The sequence below is a fragment of the Oncorhynchus clarkii genome, chromosome 21 (assembly GCF_045791955.1).
Source record: "Oncorhynchus clarkii lewisi isolate Uvic-CL-2024 chromosome 21, UVic_Ocla_1.0, whole genome shotgun sequence".
NCBI classification, from domain to species: Eukaryota; Metazoa; Chordata; class Actinopteri; order Salmoniformes; family Salmonidae; genus Oncorhynchus; species Oncorhynchus clarkii.
In genome coordinates, this window is record NC_092167.1 from 17,862,057 (window position 1) to 17,884,526 (window position 22,470).

At 44.3% G+C, this 22,470-nt stretch overlaps 1 protein-coding gene and 1 pseudogene across 13 annotated transcripts in view; both read left to right on the forward strand.

Annotated features, from left to right (window-relative positions):
* LOC139378680 (pleckstrin homology domain-containing family A member 5-like) overlaps positions 1 to 22,470 on the forward strand; it is a 144,010-nt gene that overhangs the window by 106,424 nt on the left and 15,116 nt on the right. For all 13 annotated transcript variants that reach the window (XR_011628317.1, XM_071121088.1, XM_071121091.1 and 10 more), the window contains 7 exons: positions 3,322 to 3,394; positions 5,152 to 5,252; positions 6,686 to 6,801; positions 8,062 to 9,141; positions 21,133 to 21,308; positions 21,636 to 21,973; positions 22,191 to 22,274. Coding sequence is in view for 12 of the 13 variants with exons in the window: in XM_071121088.1 (XP_070977189.1) it covers positions 3,322 to 3,394; positions 5,152 to 5,252; positions 6,686 to 6,801; positions 8,062 to 9,141; positions 21,133 to 21,308; positions 21,636 to 21,973; positions 22,191 to 22,274 (1,968 nt within the window). In the remaining variant the exon portion in view is untranslated. The remainder of the gene's footprint in view (positions 1 to 3,321; positions 3,395 to 5,151; positions 5,253 to 6,685; positions 6,802 to 8,061; positions 9,142 to 21,132; positions 21,309 to 21,635; positions 21,974 to 22,190; positions 22,275 to 22,470) is intronic.
* LOC139379543 (toll-like receptor 13) lies at positions 15,573 to 16,627 on the forward strand (annotated as a pseudogene).

A 22,470-nucleotide genomic window follows, 5' to 3' on the forward strand; every position in this document is an offset into this window, starting at 1 on the left:
AGCTGGTATTCTGTCTGCAATGGAGTGGCCAGCACAGTCACCCGATCTCAACCCTATTGAGCTGTTGTGGGAGCAGCTTGACCGTAAGATATGCCCATCAAGCCAATCCAACTTGTGGGAGGTGCTTCAGGAAGCATGGGATGAAATCTCTTCAGAGCACCTCAACAAATTGACAGCTAAAATGCCAAAGGTCTGCAAGGCTGTAATTGTAAACACTTCAACTATGACAGACAAAATAAGAAAACAAAATCCAGAAAATCACATTGTAGGATTTTTAATGAATTTATTTGCAAATTATGGTGGAAAATAAGTATTTGGTCACCTACAAACAGGCAAGATTTCTGGCTCTCACAGACCTGTAACTTATTCTTTAAGAGGCTCCTCTGTCCTCCACTCGTTACCTGTATTAATCACACCTGTTTGAACTTGTTATCAGTATAAAAGACACCTGTCCACAACCTCAAACAGTCACACTCCAAACTCCACTATGGCCAAGACCAAAGAGCTGTCAAAGGACACCAGAAACAAAATTGTAGACCTACACCAGGCTGGGAAGACTGAATCTGCAATAGGTAAGCAGCTTGGTTTGAAGTTATCAACTGTGGGAGCAATTATTAGGAAATGGAAGACATACAAGACCACTGATGATCTCCCTCGATCTGGGGCTCCACGCAAGATCTCACCCCGTGGGGTCAAAATGATCAGAAGAACGGTGAACAAAAATCCCAGAACCACACGGGGGGACCTAGTGAATAACCTGCAGAGAGCTGGGACCAAAGTAACAAAGCCTACCATCAGTAACACACTACGCCGCCAGGGACTCAAATCCTGCAGTGCCAGACGTGTCCCCCTGCTTATGCCAGTACATGGCCAGGCCCGTCTGAAGTTTTGCTAGAGAGCATTTGGATGATCCAGAAGAAGATTGGGAGAATGTCATATGGTCAGATGAAACCAAAATAGAACTTTTTGGTAAAAACTCAACACGTCGTGTTTGGAGGACAAAGAATGCTGAGTTGCACCCAAAGAACGCCATACCTACTGTGAAGCATGGGGGTGGAAACATCATGCGTTGGGGCTGTTTTTCTGCAAAGGGTCCAGGACGACTGATCCGTGTAAAGGAAAGAATGAATGGGGCCATGTACCGTGAGATTTTGAGTGAAAACCTCCTTCCATCAGCAAGGGCATTGAAGATGAAACGTGGCTGGGTCTTTCAGCATGACAATGATCCCAAACACACTGCCCGGGCAACGAAGGAGTGGCTTCGTAAGAAGCATTTCAAGGTCCTGAAGTGCCCTAGCCAGTCTCCAGATCTCAACCCCATAGAAAATCTTTGGAGGGAGTTGAAAGTCCGTGTTGCCCAGCAACAGCCCCAAAACATCACTGCTCTAGAGGAGATCTGCATGGTGGAATGGGCCAAAATACCAGCAACAGTGTGTGAAAACCTTGTGAAGACTTACAGAAAACGTTTGAACTCTGTCATTGCCAACAAAGGGTATATAACAAAGTATTGAGATAACAAAAGTTTATTGACCAAATACTTATTTTCCACCATAATTTGCAAATAAATTCATTACAAATCCTACAATGTGATTTTCTGGATTTTTTTTCTTCTCATTTTGTCTGTCATAGTGTACCTATGATGAAAATTACAGGCCTCATCTTTTTAAGTGGGAGAACTTGCACAATTGGTGGCTGACTAAATACTTTTTTGCCCCACTGTATGTCCTATTCATTTTGCAACTCATTTCATGTGTGTTTTCATGGAGAACAAGGACATATCTAAGTGACCCCAAACTTTTTAATGGTATTGTTCACAGAGACGGACGGACGGACACTCAAAGGGAACTTGACAATCTAAAATAGGTTTAATTACAGCTGCAATAATGGACATATACCAATCTCTTCAGCAGCAGCGGTCAGCTGTGTAACGTCTGTTGGGATTTTCTGTTATCTATCTAACAGGGACATCCTCATTCACATTCAGAAAGAGACACATTCACTTTGAATCTGTATTCCCAAACAGTGAATTTAAATCAGATTGGTTTGTGGGAGAGTTTGACCTCGTTTCTTGTTATCTGGCAATTCTATTCAATCTAAATGTTGATGCATCATTTTGTCATTCTCATTTAAATAGCCTGAGTCCTTTGTTTTAGTTAGTACTGATACGTTGGCCTGGTCCCTCAAGCAAAGTGACAACCATCCTTGATTAGATGTAACTTTCTCTCTTTCTCTCTCTGCCTCAATTATTCAGGTCACTTTACAGACTGGCTCGACCAACTTTGTGGTGGCTGAGCTATTTTGCTCATTATCTTTCTACCTGTACAATGCAACTTGAGCATTTCCTCTCCCTCACCAAGCTCTGGCTGTGGGTCACTGTGTCTCAACTCCTCGCACACACCACACACACACTCACTCACTCACTCATTAAGAACAATCAACATTAACATCACTCAGTTTCCAACTAGAGTTGAGCTGTTGTCAATAAACTTTCTCTTTTGCGCTTCCCTCTCTACCATGCTGAATTACCCTTTCAAAGCTGCGTTGGTTCTCTCTCGCAAGACGTGCCTTTTCTCCTTCTCAAACCTGACAACCAAAGTCTTCTCTTAAAGGGGAAATATTTTATTGATGACGGGCTTTTCTTTTATGCCTTTGTACTCCTCCTCGTGCATCAAAAGAAAGCTGCGTATGAAGACAAGAAAAACAACAAAACCGTCTTAGATTATTTATGTTATGAATAAAAAATAAAGGCAACATTAGAAGAGAAGCCGTTATCTTCACAGAGAAAAGACTGGCGCTTATTATCTAGAGACGAAAGCCAACTAAGGCGTGCACAGGTGCACATACACACAGCTATTAAAACAGAAAGGGGAAACTTGTCTGGGAGTTAAGAGATAAAAAATGGCCAATTTGCTTCAGTGGGAGGAGATAGCTGTGGTTAATGAAACCGTCTGGGATCAGAGGGAGTGTGTACGTTGCTTCCTGAACTCCGTGACAGTCTTGGTGTTGGCCACTCGGATCCGGAGGGACAGCAGGGTGTGCAGGATTTGGTTCTAGCGTAGCTCTACTTACGCATTCAATTGAACAAATCAAGCTAGGTCTAGATGAAAAGCAAGGGCAGCCTATAGGTATTCATGACCAGGATTGAGGAACACTGCTCTATACACTAGATCTGATAGCAAATGCTTGAATAGATGGAAGCAATATGCCAATTATTGTCGAAAGGCTCCCCTAGCTTATCCGAGGGCAAGGAACAGCCTCTACCAAATGTTTTGCTCTGTCTCAGTATCTGACTGATGTCTCCTGTCTTCTGTTCCCCTGTAGGACAGCACAGGGATGAAGCTATGGAAGAAGAGGTGGTTTGTGCTGTCTGACATGTGCCTGTTTTACTATAGAGGTGAGACACACACACACACACTCAAAGCGCAACACACGGTTAAAGTTTTAGTATAAGATATCATAGCTGGCATCATAGCTAGCAGTAAAACGGAAACGTATTTGCTCCGGATGTAGACATACCCCAGGTTTCAGAGAGTTTAATTTCCATAAATTGTTCAATTAAACGGTCCCGGAGTGCAAATCAGCCAGCTCTTTCATGACATGCCCAGAGGGGAATTTCCTGTATATTGGTAAACCAAGAGACGAGAGAAGAGTTCTTAAAAGAGTGTTGACGTGCTATGCTTTCTGATAACAACATCTAGCTCTCTCTCGCGCTCTTATCGTCTTCACTCACTTCATTTAAACTTAAGTGCTGTCTGTCGATTAGTTTTCAGAGGTAAGGTTTTTGACTAGGAATTGTGTCTATCTGAAGGCAAGAATGACAGGTTGTTGGGGGAATATGAATGACCATCTCTGACTGATGGTTCTGCTTTGTTCAGGATCTCTGTCGCAACAGAACGATCAAATCTAATCATACCATCACATAGCTTAAAGGTTAAGGTCGCCATGCTTCTTTGTAGAATCTAGTGAAAACCCCATTTTTAAATCAAATGTTGTTCACATCTGCTGAACACAACCGGTATAGTAGACTTTAACAGCGCAATGCTTGCTGACGAGCCCATTCCAAACAGTGCAGTTAAAAAACATTTGCTCAATAAAAAAAAGGAAATGGTAACACAATAAAAATGTAACGAGGCTATAAAGGAGTGCCGGTACCGAGTCCATGTGCAGGGGTACGAGGTAGGTCATTGAGCTAATACAGTATTTACATATGGGTAGAGGTGCTGCTTTCACAAGGAGGGAGGTGCTGTGTTTTCATTTCATCTTCTTGATCTCTCTCCCTACTCCTCTCCCCCTCGCCTCTCAGTTAATAATGCAGCGGTAGAGAGAGCGGGGCAGACGCGGGCATGGAGAGCTGCAGGGAATTCTGCTGTACTTGCCTGTTTAAAGTCAACCCTGAAGCTGAGTTTGGGCTCTGTTGGTTTTGCTGCAGTCATGCTGCACTCTACAGATGGTGTGTTACAACACCGTGTAGGCATTATACAACCCAGCTGTACGGAACGCTCTGGGCAGCGGACGGATTGATTCCGTCATTGTTTACTTGTCTGTCTTTGATGCGGTAGCATCACTGTTGTATGCTATCACACTCAAGTTAGTGTGTTTGTTTACCAAGTTGCGCTGTTAGGATTAAATTTGACTGCGAAATTATGGATGTTTGGCTAAGCGGCCCAAGGAGAAACGGTTTTGTTGTTCTATCTGGTTTGGGTACCCTACTGTGTAACATGCTGGAAGCCCGGGATTTGGGGGTTCTTAGTGAAGAAAGAAAGTGAATATCCTGCCATGCTCAACCCTCCCTGCCATGCTCTGATAAACTCCAGCTTAAATGGTCCTATCTGAGACGGTTAACACAGACCGAAGATAAAGGTTCCTACACAAAGGTTCTGACACATTTTATTTTTGTCCAATACATCCTGTGTCCTGTTAGCTGCTTACCTAGCCATCACACCCTGACCAAAGATAAAGGTGCCTACAAAGTTCTGACGCATTCTGTTTACGGTACATCCAGTGTCCACTGTCCTATTAGTATGCTGATAGTTCCCCTCCTCTGATCTCTCCCGACTTTCCTCCACCAGATGGACCACAATGCACTATTCCAAAGCCTGTGTCGACATTCTAAACCATATATGACGATTCTTCTCGCCCTCTGTCCCGCAGATGAGAAGGAGGAGGGCATCCTGGGTAGTATCCTGCTGCCCAGCTTCCACATCTCCATGCTGTCTGTCGACGACCACATCAGCAGGAAATACGCCTTCAAGGTCAGTACTGTACGCACACACAGACAGAGCCCCATAAAGGATGCCGCGCTTCCACGCGTGGACATCCGAGGTGGTTGCAACGCGGAGCCGGAAAAATAACTTCGGAAAAATGGTTAAGAGGGTACTTGTTTCCCATAATCCTTTTACTGAAGGCAAATCCATAATCCGTAACTCCCTTGTCCGTCGGTCTGGATTGTATAATGTGTGGCTGTCTGTATAGAAAAAATTCACTTGATTTTGTGATAGTAGGCTACGCGGAAGCACGACTTCCCGCTGTATACCACAGCAGAGTTGATGCTTTTGTAGTGAGTTATTGTAGTGCTATGTATCAACAGCCATTGACAGACAATCCAGTAGGGGTATGAAGCTATGGTGAGCTTCAATTGGTCACTCGCGTCACGCTATCGTGGAGGATTTGAATAGAGTTCAGCTTTAGCCCCGCCCTGTTCAGCTCCCTCGCCCACGCTCGCATCGCTCAGCGGTCCCTCGCCCACTCCGCTTCTCTCTTTCCTTCCTTTGAAAGTAAATGGCGTCCGATGTTTCACCGCACAAAGTGTAAACACACTGTAACACACAGGCTTCTCTTTGCTTTTGGTCTTTCCTTTCAGAGAATCTCTGAAAATGCGTTTGTATACGGAGAGCTCTTTGTGCGTAGATCCATGATAAACTCAATAGATTTTCTAGTCTCAATATGCAAGAGGGTGATAGGAGCAAGATGGGCAGAGAGAGAAGATAAAGAAAAGTATACACAGAAAGACAGACACGGCTATATCCACTTTTTTGAGCGTGTTAGCCTCACATACTGTTTCACACATGTCACCACTGTAAACACTGATTCACTCCTACACATTGACACCGTCTATAACACAGTAACAAGCCCATCCATTCTCTACTCCCCCGCATCCCCTACTATCTGTCCTCGCCTCTGCTGTGTGTTAGGGTGTGTCACAAAGGGCACCCTATTCCCGATATAGTACACTATCCCTGGTCTAAAGTAGTGCACGAAAAAGGGAATGGGGTGCCAATTGGGACACTGACTTAGTGCCAGTCTCTGCCTCTGCAGCAGGAAACAAGAGTAGCACTCAGCTTGGAGTGTCTCCCTGTCGCTCATATTTATGGTCCTAAGCCTGCTTAGCAGGTAATTAAAGTTAGCTACCCAGCCTTGGAGCGTTAGGGATGCACACGCACATTCACGCTCCAACACACAGGCGTGTGTGCACAGACAGACTGACGAACACATGCACGCACACACCTCTTCCAAAGAAGGTGATGTAACACTCCCTGCAGTCTTGCCAAGGTCACCCACTTACCTACCTCACCACACTCCTCTGTCTTAGGAACTCTCCCTCACTCCCGCCCGTGCTCTCTCTCTTTCTCTCTCTCTCACTCACTCTCTCCCCCTCTCTCTCTCTCTCTCTCTCTCCCCCTGCTAGGCGACCCACTCCAACATGAGGACCTACTACTTCTGCACAGACACGGCCAAAGACATGGAGTCCTGGATGAAAGTGATGACGGACGCAGCCCTGGTCCACACAGAGCCAATCAGAAGGTGGGTAAACCCAGATGGAACTGCCCAGCAGCCAGCCAGCCTTGATTGCCTGACCTATGGCAATGAAAGCGACCAGCTGAACCGTGCAATCTTTTGTTTTGTAAGCAAACGGACGGCCGTGAGAGCCTGCGGTATTTCTTGCAGAAGTGAGAAATCGCATCAGTTTAGAAGACAATTACCAGATGTTGTGTTGAAGATGCATAGCTTGTAATGAGAAGCTATAGCTTTAGGGCTATACAGCACAGCACTGGTATCCATCCTCACTGCCTCCAGTTAAACTTTCACGTCAGAGGCAACTGCACTTCACACGCCGTTGGTAATTGCAGTGTTGTGAAGGCTTTTCGACATGGGCATACAGTGCTTTATACACTGGAGAGACTCAGATGGATAGTAACACCTACTCTCCACAGTCCTGTAAGTACAGCGCGCTGGCAGTCCTAGCTTCGTCATTGTGGCGTGATGCAGGCCGTGTGCGGAGGTTTGTTTGTATGTCTGCATACTGCACTTCAGCACTGCTCATCTTAAAGGGATGGCTTGGGGCACAAACCCGCACTCAGGACATTGCATTCTTTAATTTACACAGTACTACTGTGGCTGTAAACACCACAGCCAAAGTCTGGCAATAGAAATTGGACATACTGCCGTTACGGTACCTTTACCTCACTGAGAAATACTAGGAAAAACCCCAGGTAGAAATACATAAAGTACCATTAGATTAGCAGTCCCAAGTGGCTGTCACTGTGACTTGTCCCTGAGTGCAGTAGGCGGTAAAAGACTGTGGCTAGCCTAGAATTGAGCTATTTCCCTCTGGAGTACCAGACCTGTTAATGGCCTTTCTGTAACAGACTGAAAGGTTGCAGCAGTGGATGGCTGCTCAGTCAAAGTAGCCACGTCTCACTGTGCCCTCGGAGTGCTGTGGGCGGACAGTGATGTTTTCAACACCTCTCACTTCTCTTCCTCTTTTCCTCTGTGGTCCCCCTTGGCAGTCATATAGTCAGGCAGGTTGGAGGAGAGGTAGCAGTAGAGCCCGGCGCCTGACACCCACACAGCAAGAGTCCATTGTTGGAATGTGGAAATGTGTTTTTCTGTGAACCTGGCTAGTAATGGCTTATTGGTGTGTATTTATTGTCATCTTTTCATCAGTCATCTGTCTTTTTTCTTTCTCTTACCGTTTCCAATCCCCCTCTTGTTCTCTCCCTCCTTTTCTCTCGTCCATCACTCTCTCTCTCTCCCTCCTCTCTCTTTCTCTCTCTCTCCCAGACTGGATAAGTTGAAGGTGGACCGCTGCTGTCCCCAGGAGGTGAACAACATCCTGAACCACAACCGGGTCCTGACCAGGCCAGAGATCCAGAACAACGAGAGGAACCGTGAGCCGCACCAGCCCTCCCTCGCCCGCAGCATGGACCACACGGACGGGGACAGGAAGCACAACACCCTCCAGAGAGAGAGGGAACGCTACACGCTGCAGAGAGACGGCGAGAGATACTCCCTTCAGAAAGACGGGGTGAGCTACACGCTGCAGAGAGACGGAGAGAGGTACCTGTTGCAGAAAGACGGCGAGCGGTACGCCCTGAAAAAAGACGGGGAGCGGTATTCCTTGCAGAAAGACGGAGGCGAACGATGTGCTGGGCAGAAAGATGTTCAGATGGAGAAGTACGCACCTCAGAAAGACGGGGAGAAGTACTTGGTACAGAAAGATGGAGAGAGATATGCACTGCAAAAAGGAGAGCGATACACCCTCCAAAAAGATGGACAGAAATACAACCTCCAGAAAGGGGTAGAGAGACAGACGTCTATGACTGAGAAAGATCGGTCAGATCGTTATGGGACCCTTGATGAAAGGCAGAAGTATAAAACCCTACGGGAAGGAAGTAAGTGTGGTACCCTGAGGGATGGAGATAAGTATGGGACGCTCGATAAGTATGGTACCCTTAGGGAAGTGGATAAGTATGGAACCCTCCGTGAAGGGAACAAGTATGGATTCCAGAGGGATGGCAGTGCTGAGAGGCCTCTGACTAAAATCAACAGCATCAAACTCCAACCAGCCCAGGCAGCAGCCATCGCAGCAGCAGTTACAGCCTCCCGCCAGGTACAGGTCTCCCAGCACATGGCCCCACCACAGGTCAACGGCTCTGGGGAGCGGGCTGGGGACCTCAGCCCAGGGGAGGTGGTAGGTACCCTGGGCAGAGGAGCAGGAAAGGCCCAGGACCCGCCTCCGAACCAGACCCAGAACCAGCAGGCCCAGGAGCCAGAGAAGAGTCTGACCAGAACCAACTCCATGAGGCAGCTGGAGAACTGGGTTAGGACCCAGAGGACACAAGAGGATGACGATACCAGGAGGTAAGGGTGTGTGTGTGTTTCTGTCTGCGTGCGTGTTTTGGGCTGGTGTGTGTGTGGGTTGGTTGGTTGCGTTTCTGTGTGTGTGTCTGTATGTCCGTATTGGTCTGCACGTACCCATGCCTCTCTGAAATCTGTTACTGTTCTCTCAGATAGTAAAAACCACCACCTGTGTGTCTGCAGTGCAATCTGTCAGTGAGTCAGCCAGCCAGCCATCTAGATGTTAACTTGTCTCTAAGAGCACCGGGCGGCCAGAGACAGAGAAATAAAAAAAACAACCACATCCTCTTAGCCTGTGGCTATATCTCCCAGACCTCTTTATCTTTACCATATCCCTCTCGCTCTCTCCTTCCTTCCTTCCTTCCTTCCTCTTCTCTCTCCCACTCCCTCCCTCCTGTCTCTTTCACTGTCTCTGCTCAGTGCTCGATAGCATCCCTGGCCTGTGCTTGCCGGCGAGAGCTGAAAGCTTTTCATGTCACCCGCTGTATGTCGCTGTCAGGGATCATACACTCATTTTGCTGGGCTTGTTTGAGAACAGGAGCGAGGGAATGTTTTCTCCCCGTCTCTTTTACTCTCCTCCGCCCATTCCTTTAGATGAATAAGTTATGGACCTGTGCCCCTGTTACCAGTAGAGCACCGCTCAATGCCTCCTACTGCAACATCATCAGTCCTCTAGAACAGCCCAGGGAATAGGAGGGACACTTCCAGATGACATGGTTTTTTTGTTGCTTGCGTCCCAAATGGCACCCTCTGTAGTGCCCTCCTTTTGACCAGGGCCAAAAGGGCTCCGGTCAAAAGTAGTGCTCTGACATAGGGGTGCCATTTGGGACGTGTAAATAGCGATTCCCTCTCTGCCCTCTCTGTGTTATCCCAACAATCAGGTGTTCTCACATTTCCAATTCCCTTTGACGGAGATAGTGTGTACATAGCCATAGCAGCGCAAGGCAAACGCTCAGGTCCCAAGCTTCTATTTGAACTGTGGGCAACAGGGTGAGATATTAGAACTGTTTTACTGTGGAATATAGGTCAATGAAATCCATATGCATTGCACCTAGTACAGGACTTTATTATTATGTATTTGAAGATGGCTGTCCAGTAAAGGTATTTGGCTATAGCTCACTGGGCTCTACGGAAGACCGTATGTGCCTGTGTTTGTAGATCATAAGCTATGGATGCATACTTTATTCCCCTGTGCCTGTATGACATTGGCTATTGGCTTGTGTTTGAGGTTCTATCCTCTATACCACTGAGCTCACTCTGTCCCTCCTCTCTGGCTGTGAATTTACTGTACTACGCCCATATTAGGAGCCCAGACATTCAGCCTGCAGCCTCTGCTATAGCCTAGTCTCAGAGCCAGCGAGAATACAGATTAGAGCCAGCGTCCTACTTTCCCTTTTCCCTCTCTACCATCCATTAAACTGCATTTGTTTACGGCAATTAAGCCTCTGAAAAGAGGAAGGACTCGGAGGAACTGATGCTAAACAGCACAAACAATGGACTGGTTCAATTGAGCCCCCTGTTCGTTTTAATGTCCCCTGTCCCTTTTAGCGTGCTGTTGTAATGCCAAATGGACTCTTACCATGCAGTTGTAGTAGGCTTATATACTGTCAGACACTTCTGTCTCATCCTCAAGGGGATATGCTCTTATTTATTGTATACAGGCTAGTGTCTGGACACGATTTTGAGACTTCATAAAGGCCGTTGGTGTCTTTGTGTCTGATACTTAGCCTCGTTAATAAGCTCAGTCACTCCAGTGGCATGTATAGTGACTTGTTAGCTAGAAAGTACTGTACCTTCGGCGAATCAGTGACTCATATTAACACTAGTAGCCAATCACTTCTTCCTGGAATGAGGTCATGCCCTATCCATGCCCCTCCTCTCCTGATAAAGACCTGAGTGTGTCTGTGATATGGTAATGATATGGTAATGACCCAGATATTAATTGCGTCTCCCAGGTATATAAAGGAAAGGTAAAGCAAAAGCGTGGACTTATTAGCATAATGCTTTAATTAGATAAACACACAGGTAATTAGTAGCGGCAGGTAGCCTAGCGGTTAAGAGCATAGAGCCAATAATCGAAAGGTCGCTGGTTCGTTTCCCTGTGCGGACTAGGTGAAAAATCAGTCGATGTGCCTTTGAGCAAAGCACTTAACCCTAATTGCTCCTGTAAGTCACTTTGGATAAGAGTGTCTGCTAAATTACTAAAATGTAAATGTAGATAATTTAATATTCTCAACCGGTGGGTAGAGCATGTTTTTCAAACCAACCTAAATGTAGCATGCAGGTCCAAAAATCGACTAAAATGTTCATCTTCGTTTCCCATTTTTTTTATGCTCATATTACATTATTTCTGCCTAACAAAAATACCTAATATTTTGTGACAACAGTGGTGAACCACATGTAACTGTGACGGTCATTGATCTACATGTCATTTTGCACGCCAAACAACCCCCAGGGAAAATCAGTAGCCTAGTCAAACTGCACACTGTGCCCAGCTTCGCCAGGCAGGAGGCCTGTTCCTGATCTTGCACATCTGTGCGCCACCTTCAGCTTGCAAATGCTAAATTGGCTTGCGTGATCTTTATTAGTTGAGTGACAATTACATATGTAATTTCCTAGTTTATTTATTCGCTGTTTAAAATGTTGTAAAAGTAAACCGGAGACACAACTCTCATCTGGCTGTACCTGCGTAACGGGGCTTACAATATATTGTATATTCACTATCGGCAATCGTTTTAAACAATCCGTGTATATGGTCATTTTTAGATATACAGGGTAAATCACTTTTGTGAGGCACACTTCATGGCTGTACAGAGAGAAGAAGAGAAAATCACTAAGAACAGACTGTAGTGAAATCCCAAATTGTGCTATATATTCATTGGCTATGTCATAGCTAATTTGTAAGCGATAAATATTGATGCATTACTAGCTCAAACAAATCTGCTAAAATGACAAGTTAATTAGAGGGTGATGGTGATTTCAGAACCCCAAGTTGGGGGACAAAAAATATCAGCCCCTAATCTGATAGTGGTAGTGGAGTGGTAGATGTGTAGTCTCCGTTATGGTTTAGCTCAGGGGCCTACATAGTACAAACGCGCACACTGTCTTGTGTAATTAATCTTGTGGGGACACACAATTCAGTTCCATTCCACTAACCCTAACCTTAACCCAAAAACCCTAACCATAGCTCCTAACCTTAACCCTAAACTCCCTCGAAATAGCATTTGACCTTGTGGGGACTAACAAAATGTCCCCAGTTGGTCCAATTTTTTGTTTATTTGCTATTCTTGTGGGTACTTTTTATGAAACATGTCCACACATGCACACACACACACACACGTGTCAGCTCAGACAGATCCAGCTCAGAGAGGCCCAGCTCATGAGCTCCATCAACAACAGATTTGAATTTAGACTGGAAATGAATGCGTCTTGGCAACAAATGTTAGTGCAGCAAACAATATCGTATCACATCGATTCATTCTCTGATCAAAACTAATAGTTTCAAACTAAACGCATCACTTCTCTATTGTATCGGAGTACATGTATCTACCAGTGCATTCGGAAAGTATTCAGACCCCTTGACTTTTTCCACATTTTGTTACGTTACAGCCTTATTCTAAAATTGATTAAATTGGTTTTTATTTCCCTCCTCAATCTACACACAATAACCCATAATGTTAAAGCAAAAACGTTTATTTTTTGCAAATGTATTAAAAAATAAAAACTGACATGTCACATTGACATAAGTATTCAGACCATTTACTCAGTACTTTTTGAAGCACCTTTAGCAGCAATTACAGCATCGAGTCTTCTTGGGTATGATGCTACAAGCTTTGCACACCTGTATTTGGGAACGTTGCTGCACAGCTATTTTCAGGTCTCGCCAGAGATGTTCGATCGGGTTTATGTCCGGACTCTGGCTGGGCCACTCAAGGACATTTAGACTTGTCCCGAAGCCACTCCTGTGTTGTCTTGGCTGCATGCTTATGGTTGTTGTCCTGTTGGAAGGTGAACCTTCGCCCCAATCTGCTGCCGTTCATCTTTCCCTCTATCCTGACTAGTCTCCCAGTCCCTGCCGCTGAAATACATTGCAACATAATGATGCTGCCACCACCATGCCTCACCGGATGGTGCCAGGTTTTCTCCAGACGTGACGCTTGGCATTCAAGCCAAAGAGTTCAGTCTTGGTTTCATCACACCAGAGAATCTTGTTTCTGTTCCTAGGCCTTCATTGAATATAAGAATTTGTTCTTAACTGACTTGCCTAGTTAAATAAAGATCAAATAAAAATAAATATAAAATGATGATGACCACTGTGTTCTTAATTGCTGCAGACAATTTTTGGTACCTTTCCCCAGATCTGTGCCTCGACACAATCTTGTCTCAGAGCTTTACGGACAATTTCTTTGACCTCATGGCTTGATTTTTGCTCTGACATGCACTGTCAGATGTGGGACCTTCTATAGACAGGTATGTGCCTTTCCAAATCATGTCCAATGAATTGAATTTACTCCCAGTGGACTCCAATCAATTTGTAGAAACATCTCAAGGATGATCGATGGAAACAGAATGCACCTGAGCTCAATTTTCAGTCTCATAGCAAATTGTCTGAATACTTATGTAAATAAGGTAATTCTGTTTAAAATGTTTAATTAATTTGATACCATTTCTAAATAAGTACTTTTGCTTTTTCATTATGGAATATTCTGTGTAGATTGCTGAGGATTTGTATTTATTTCATCCATTTTCGAATAAGGCTGTAAAGTAAAAAAATGTGGAAATACATTCCGAAGGCACTGTAGGTATCGAATTTCCTTGAAAGGGAAAGATGCACATCCCTATTGATTGGTCAACTCGCCCAGCCCTCTTGCAAACATTAACATAATTTGTATCCTTTTGGGTTGCTGCAGTTAAGTGTTTTGGCACTTTGCCCACTGAGAGGGCAGTAAGAGAACTCAATCAGTCACCAAAGATGTGGGATAAAAGGCAGGAATTCAGTTGGTGAGGGATTAATATTGCACCATTCCTGTTAGACAGTAGAAATATGAAAATAAATAGTTAAAATGTAAAAAGGCTATAAAGCAAGAATTCTTAAATTTGCTCAACCAGGCGGTTGATATGTCAGTAAAAAAGTATGGTGTATTAAAATGTTTTTTTATTCAAAATGGTGAAAAATGTATTGAATTGTTGACAACTCATTATATTAGGAAATCTACATTGGAGTTAAACCACGTTTCATGACCCATGGGGACAATATTCAGACTTATGGTCGCCTATAAAATATTGCCTATAATAGTAATTGAAAATTGCACTTTTCCGTTTATCTCAAAATGTAGTCTGAATATGTGGAAAACATGGTGGAAGAACCTGGATCATTTGAAATATAAGAAGGGACATTGCACACTATAAACCACATGAAAACGCATTAATTTCAATGTAATTGAATATTCAAATTAGCATAACATCAGTCCTCATTTTAACAATGCTTACCTACCTATAAAAGCTATCGAAGCAGACCTAAAGTAATTTTTGTAATATTGTTGAGATTATTAAAAATGCTGTTCAAATTACCATTCTATTATGGCATTGCTAGTAATAACTCTTTTGACTTCTCAACCTTCTGGTAGAGCGATGTAATTTCCCAAATAAACCTCAAGTTGTAAATGAAAAACTATTGGGTGTATAAGAATTTAAGGTGATCATTTTTTCAATATGTTTTTCAAGAAGAGAGTTAAAGGGATTAAGATTAGCAATAATGACTGTGTAAAATAAATAATTCAAATACTTAGCTATAGTATGCTCACAAAATTCAAAGTAATATTTTATTCCAATGCAATTTGCTCAGGGACAGATTTTGTTTAACAAGTAAAATGTTTTTTTCTCTCAAAGGCATGGGTCAAAAATGATTGACAACCCTAAAGATTCTTGGAAATAAAACAGTCCAAAGTGTAGTATTTGGTCCCATATTTCTAGCACTGATATTTTAGTGATCTTCTGAAATCTATCATGTTCAAACATATCCTCGTGTCAGTTGTCTTTTCTGAAAGATTGTCTCTCACCGTACGTGTCGAAGACGAGTGTTTCTGGGTTACTTGAACTATCCACCAAGAGAACCTGTAATAAAGCTGAATCTTGTCTTCAGTGACATTCTGAGTCAGCTGACTCATCTGTACATTAGTTCAGGTATGAGGCCAATGCAGTTGATTATTGGCAGTAACATCACATCTAAACAGAACCTGAGTCTCCAACACAAAGGCCAGGCAGTGTCATTTGAAGACTGTGACAGACCTTTCTTTCAGTCTGTAACCCATCTTGATGCTGAATAATTCCTTTGTGGATCTGAATTCATGGGAAAGTACTTCAGGTCTGTGGAGACATTTGTGTACAGGTCAAAGCTTTCAGCTAAAAGTGTGGACTTAACATCAATGAATCGGATGATTCACCTGAGGCAACTGACTCTAGTGCAGGTAGATCTTTTAATACAGGGTTCTGCCAACATCATTTTTCACAACCTGACCAAACTGGAGGTTCTGAAACATTCAAACTGCAGGATTGACTCTTTGGAGGGTAGTTTAACCAAAGACTTTAAATCCTTGAAAATGTTTGCGTATCGAGAACATTTATCACGTTATCTACAGCTTTACTGAACAGCTCTCTAACCTAAAGTATTTGATACTTGACACATTACAGATTTTTGCAGTTGTGACAATGCTTGGCTCATTGCATGGGCAAAGGGGTACAGGCCGGTTGAAGTGATCATGCTTAAACATGAAGTTATGTATAATTTAGAGGACTTGAAATGCTTGTCGGACAATGGGCTAGACACACCTGACTTTGTCAAGTACACAGAAGCCAACTGCACAACAGAGGTGGGCTTTGTGCTCTTTGCTGCGACTGGCCTTGGAGTCCTGTTCTAAATGCTGGTGGTCTTGGTCCATAACCTGGCCAGTCCTTTCCTCCTCCCCCTCTACCACATCACCCTTGGCTAGCTGTCGGAGGCGATGTGATCAAACACCAAGGGGGGCTTCCACTACGATGCGTTTGTCTCCTACAGCGGGAAGGATGCACACTTGGTGGTGGAGGAGCTGCTACCCAACCTGGAGCAGAGGGGTCCCCCTTTCCTGCACCTCTGTCTGCACAGCAGGGACTTTCAGCTGGAGAAGGACATTGTGGAGAACATCACAGACACCCTCTACCCGAGCCGCCACACCCTCTGCCTGGTCCAGTCGCCACTATCTGCGCTGTAACTGGTGTTCCCTGGAGATGAAGCTGGTCACCTCCGGACTGCAGGTGGAACAAAGGGACATCCTCCTCCTGGTCTTCCTGGAGAAGATCCCCCCCCCCCCCCGCCGGCTGGCTGTCTCCCCACCCCAGGCTGTCTCGCCTGTTCAAGACTAGGACCTATCTGGACTGGCCTCAGGACCCCCATCAGCACCAGGAATTCTGGGACAGACTGTGGGCTAAACTGAAACCTCTGACTGAAGCCTGAGGTCTGAGTTTTATGTAGGACCTTCTGTTAAGGCTGAGACAAATAATGTTGGCAGATTTGAGATATTGCATTTGCAGTTAAAAGTCCTCCATACAAGGGCCTCCTGAGTGGCGCTGGGCTCTAAGGCACTGCATCGATCCCAGGCTGTGTCACAGCTGACCTTGACCCATGAGAAGGGGCACAATTGGCCCAGCGTCATCCGGGTTTGGAGAGGGTTTGGCCGGCCGGAATTTCCTTGTCCCATCGCGCTCTAGCGACTCCTTGTGGCGGGTAGTACACCTGCAAGCTGACTGCGGTTGCCAGCTGGATGGTGTTTCCTCTGACACATTGGTGCGGCTGGCTTCCGGGTTAAGCAAGCAGTGTGTCAAGAAGCAGTGCAGCTTGGCAGGGTCGTGTTTCGGAGGATGCATTGCTCTCGACCTTCTCTCCTGAGTCCGAAGGGGAGTTGCAGCGATGGGACAAGACTGTAACTACCAATTGGGCAGAAAAGGGGTTAAAAGTACTAAGTCCTCTGTACAAAACATCTACCGTTATTTGAGGTTTGTTAGACAATTCTGATTTGTTAGACAATATTTCTGGTTCATCGGAAATACTTAGAATTAAAGCCCATTTCTTTTTTTTACTTATCCAATTTTAATCAGATCCCTTTAAAAAAAATTCAACATCTTATCACTTTGTCTTTGTATCTTTGTTGCTTAGAGGAACTGAAAAGGGCTGCATCCGTGGTTTTGTACTATTTTTGTTGTACATCCAGGTAAAACCAATGTGACCATCTGACCATCTGCTGTATAATGCTTTGAATAACAATACATGAATGACCATGAACCAGTTATTTTAATTTCAACCAAGATCAGAGGTTTGTACATACATTTAGTTGCTAGTTGTTTAACAACTGTTTTTGTTTTGTTGCTTGAGTGTTGCCTGTATATTGTTTATTACGTATGTAATTTAACAATTTGTTAACTTATGGGTGTGGAGAGGTGTCCCACTTCCTGCCCAAATAAGTCATTTCTGCTCAATATTTGTGAGTTGGAGGGAACCTCATTTTATTGTATAATTTGATTATTGTACATGCTCTTGATAAAGGCATCCAGTCGAAACGTGGGAAACTGGCTTTTGTTTGTGTTTAAAGGTCCAATGCTGCTGTTTTTATCTCAATATTAAATTATTTCTGGTCAACATTGAAGTACCTTAGTGTGATTGTTTTCAATTAAAATGGTCAAAAAGAGACAAAAAAATAGCGTTTTGGCAAGCAAGCAAGAATTGCTGATGTCGCCAGGCAGGAAAAATTCCAGCCCACCAAAACAGGCTGAGATTTCAGTAACCTTGCCTTTTAGTAACCTTGCCTAAGACCTGAAGAATTATGTTAGCACCTTGAGGCTTGAGCTCTGTGGGCTAACACAAGTAAGAGACCCGCATTACATTGTCACAGGGAAAGCTGTTAATGTCGGCGCTGCCTGGGTGGGTGGTTATGGTTTCAGAAGGGGAGGGGGTGGCAGACGAATCTCAGGACTTCTGCTGTGTTTTCCGCCACACAATTTACCTCCGTCATACTGTGCGTTCCTATAGAGTCGACCAGATACCTGTCAGTGAGTACAGTATGATATCGACCTAGAGTGGAGTCTGTCGGCGAGCCAAGCGTGCATCCTCCCAGTGTAATATGGTAATTATCAAGGCAGTAGTTTGGAATATATTGGGATGAATCTTGTCCTGGAGGCAGCTCTGCAAGGTGGTCACCAATGTTGGGGTAATGTGTTACGTAATCAGATTACTTTTATGAGTAACAGAGTAGAGTAACCTGTTACTTTTTCAAATTGGGTACTATATTAGTTATTTTGTCAAACAATGCGTGCATTACTTTCAGAATCATATCTCTACCGAGTATGTGTTTCCATGATCCGTTCTCGACTTGTTTCCTCATTTAGTTCTCGTGCGAGCGGAGAGAAGCTGTTTGGAGAAATGTCATGACAGCTGCTGTCTATAGAAATGTATAGAGGGTGCACCTCTGGCCTTTGCCATTAATCGCTTCTGTGATAAATAAGCCCATAGAGGACTTGCCCGTCTAGTGGCAAGTGTGCCCTCTATACATCTCGATGGGTCTCGTACATCTCTATACATCTCGTACAGTCTATCGAGAACTGGCGGCTCGAGAGAGATTTTGAATGAAAATAGGAAATCTGTACCGGTGTTTGGCTTACAGAATACTGTATATGGCTAATTAAGCAGCCCATATATAGCGCAGCACTTGTAGACTAGCACAGGAAAGCAGCGCCATAGATGAAAGGGGAAACTAGTGATCAAACCTGAGTTAGTAAGTAGCCTGTCTTTGGTAGAGTGTGCGCGGCTCGCCTTGCTCCCCCCAACAGTCAAACAAACAGTTTGTTTTTTTCATGAAGGTAATGCAAATGAACATAAATAGTCATATAATGCATTACTTTACACACAAAGTAATATTGTGAAGTAATGTTTTGCTTCAATGTAATGATTAATATGTACTTTTTCAAGTAACTAATCCCAACACTGGTGGTAATTAGCAGGGAATATATTACTTTTTCAAGTAACTAATCCCAACACCGGTGGTCACTAGCAGGCATAGCCACAGTCATAAAATCGGATTTTAAACCTAACCTTAACCACGCGGCTAACTTTATGCCTAACCTTAAACAAAAACCAAATGTTTGTTTTCAAGCTTTTTTTTTTTTTTTACTATATAGCCTATTTTGACTTTGAGCTGGCCCATTTAACGCAAACCTCTCAACTCATCCCAATAAACGTCAACCTGCATAAAGGCATATGCTACAGGGCTCTGGAGAAGACTACAGTAGCAGATAAGGGTGACATGCTTCAAGTGAAATCCCAAGTTCAAGAACATTCGGAAATGGCGGCACTCCAAAATGGACAGAAATACTTTGTGGCAGGAGGACACATTGCTGTCTCCTCCTTTTCCACATGGTGTGTGTGCGTGCAACATTATTGCTGTGATCTTTATTGCTAAGATCATTTCCAAGAACGTCCTCTCTTTACAGATGCCAGATAAGCTTTCCTGTAACTGTATATTTATACAAAAATGTTGAAATGTGGTTGAAATGTGGTTGAAAATGTAAGTGTGTTCTGTATGTAGAACTGGCTTTGTATAATCAGCGATGGATTGAAAATAAGAAATCTGAACTCTCCTACTTGCCTATACTATTGCAAAAAAAAATAATCTTTGTCATACATGATCTCGAAAGATAGTCTGAACATGTGTGAAACATGGTGGAAAAACCTGGATCATTAGAAATGTGAGTACTATTTTAGGGACATTTCGCTATACAGCACAGCACCTAAAAATGCATCGGACACAAAATGACCATGATTTAATCAAATTTTACATCTGTCTTTATTAACACACAAAAGTATCTTCTGTATAAAAGCAATTCAAACAGATCTAAATTAGTGTATGTAATATTCTTGTGAGGAGTAAAAATGCTATGCAAATTACTATTCAAACGTGACATTGCTAGTATGACCCTCGACTTCTCAACCGCCTGGTAGAGCTCTAACTAGTTGTGAAAAAAAACAACTACATGTTATTTGAGTTGTTCGTACTTGGAATTTTAAGGTGACAGTTAAAGGGTTAAGACAGGTTTATATTACCTACAGCCCATATACTGTGAGAGGGAGCTGGAGCCAAGTGCCTTATACAGGAGGTAGTAGGTACTGTACAGTACCTTATACATGAGGTAGTAGGTACTGTATAGTACCTTATACAGGCGGTAGTAGGCACTGTATAGTACCTTATACAGGAGGTATTAGGTACTGTACAGTACCTTATACAGGAGGTAGTAGGCACTGTACAGTACCTTATACAGGAGGTAGTAGGTTCTGTACAGTACCTTTTACAGGAGGTAGTAGGTACTGTACAGTACCTTTTTACAGGAGGTAGTAGGTACTGTACAGTACCTTTTTACAGGAGGTAGTAGGTACTGTACAGTACCTTTTTACAGGAGGTAGTAGGTACTGTACAGCGCCTTTTACAGGAGGTAGTAGATACTGTACAGTACTGTTAAGACTAACAGAGAGAGGCAGTAAGTGTGCTGCACTTACACTACTATGTACCTATTATTGCTCTTTAGGGGTTAGGCCCTGGTTGTTCTCTTGAACTATATTTAAGCAATAATGCACGAGGGGGTGTGGTGTATTGCCAATATACCATGGCTAAGGTCTGTTCTTATGCACGACGCATCACGGAGTGCCTGGACACAACCCTTAGCTGTGGTATATTGGCCATATACCACAAACCCCTGAGGTGCCTTATTGCCATTATAAACTGGTTACCGACGTAATTAGAGCAGTAAAAATAAATATTTTGTCATACCCGTGGTATACAGATGTACCACGGCTGTCAGCCAATCAGCATTCAGGGCTCGAACCACCCAGTTTATAAAATGCTATATTTGTAAATCATGCTATTGAAAATCATGTTTTATTAGCTGATTCATTGAATTGATTTCCCTCTCCTCCAGCATCACCTCCTACCAGACCTTACCCCGCAACATGCCCAGCCACCGTGCCCAGATCGTTCCTCGCTACCCCGAGGGCTACCGTACCCTCCCCAGGAACATGCTGTCCCGACCCGAGAGCATCTGCAGCGTCGCCGGCTCCGTCTACGACCGCGCCCTGGCTCCCACGTCCAACTCAGGTGATGGGTCTTAAACTTTACTGTTGTAGTTGGCTTGTGCCCCAAATGGCACCCCATTCCATATGTAGTGCACTACCTTTGACCAGGGACAATAGGGGATAAGGTGCCGGTTGGGACGCAGTTGAAGACTTTGCTGTTATACTTGTGTTTCTTGCACTCACACTTCTTCTTTTCTTTCTGGCACTGATTTTGCAGATAGCCACTAGCTTGAGGTTGTATGGTTTTACTTGTAACGACTGTGATATATTGTGTTTGTTTTAACCTAGTTAAAGTCTGTGTGGATAAGAGCCTCTGCAAAATGACTGAAATGTAAAACTGTAAATGCAGACAAGAGGCGCTCCATGAGGGACGACACCATGTGGCAGCTGTATGAGTGGCAGCAGAGGCAGGCCTTCTCCAGGCAGGGTCCACCACCACCAGGCCACTACGGGACCCTGCCCAGCCCCAAGACCATGGGGAACATCTCTGTGCACCAGGGGGTGGCCCACTCCATCCCCACATCCCCCTCCCATGGATCCCTGGCCCTCTACCACACCTTCTCCCCTCCGGGCCAGCACCGCAGAGACAACCCACCAGGGTCAACCAGGTCCGAGGTGTCCTCACCCGTCTTCAGAGGGGACCAGACTATGACTATAGACCGCAGGCACAGGACTCACCTCACCAAGGTAACGGACAGGGAATGGACCACAATCATCTAAGCCAGTCTTACACATCAAAATAATCACCAGGGGTTTCAAGCACAGAGAAATGACTGGAAATGCTCTGCATTGAGCGGTAGTTATTTTGTTTATTTGAAAGCATTCATTTTACTTGTCTGCCAGTTCAAATCAGTACATGTAACAGAGCATCCTGCCCTCTTCCTGTCCTGTCTCTCTCTCTCAGTATAACTACCCACCTGACCGCCGGTCCATGCCAGCAGGCATCCCAGTGCAGACCATTACCCCACAGTCACTACAGGGCAAGACGGTGAGTCACCTAACAAACACTGACCTTCTTCCCCTCTTCTCTGCGTTCTTATTCTCCTGTCCTCTCCTCTGTACGGTCCTATTTTCTCTCAACAACAATGCATTGTGAGTGATATATGCTATTGGTATGATTTCAGTGTGACGCAAATACAAATCTGTTTTTGTGACGGGGGTAGAGACATGTTTATGAGGCACGC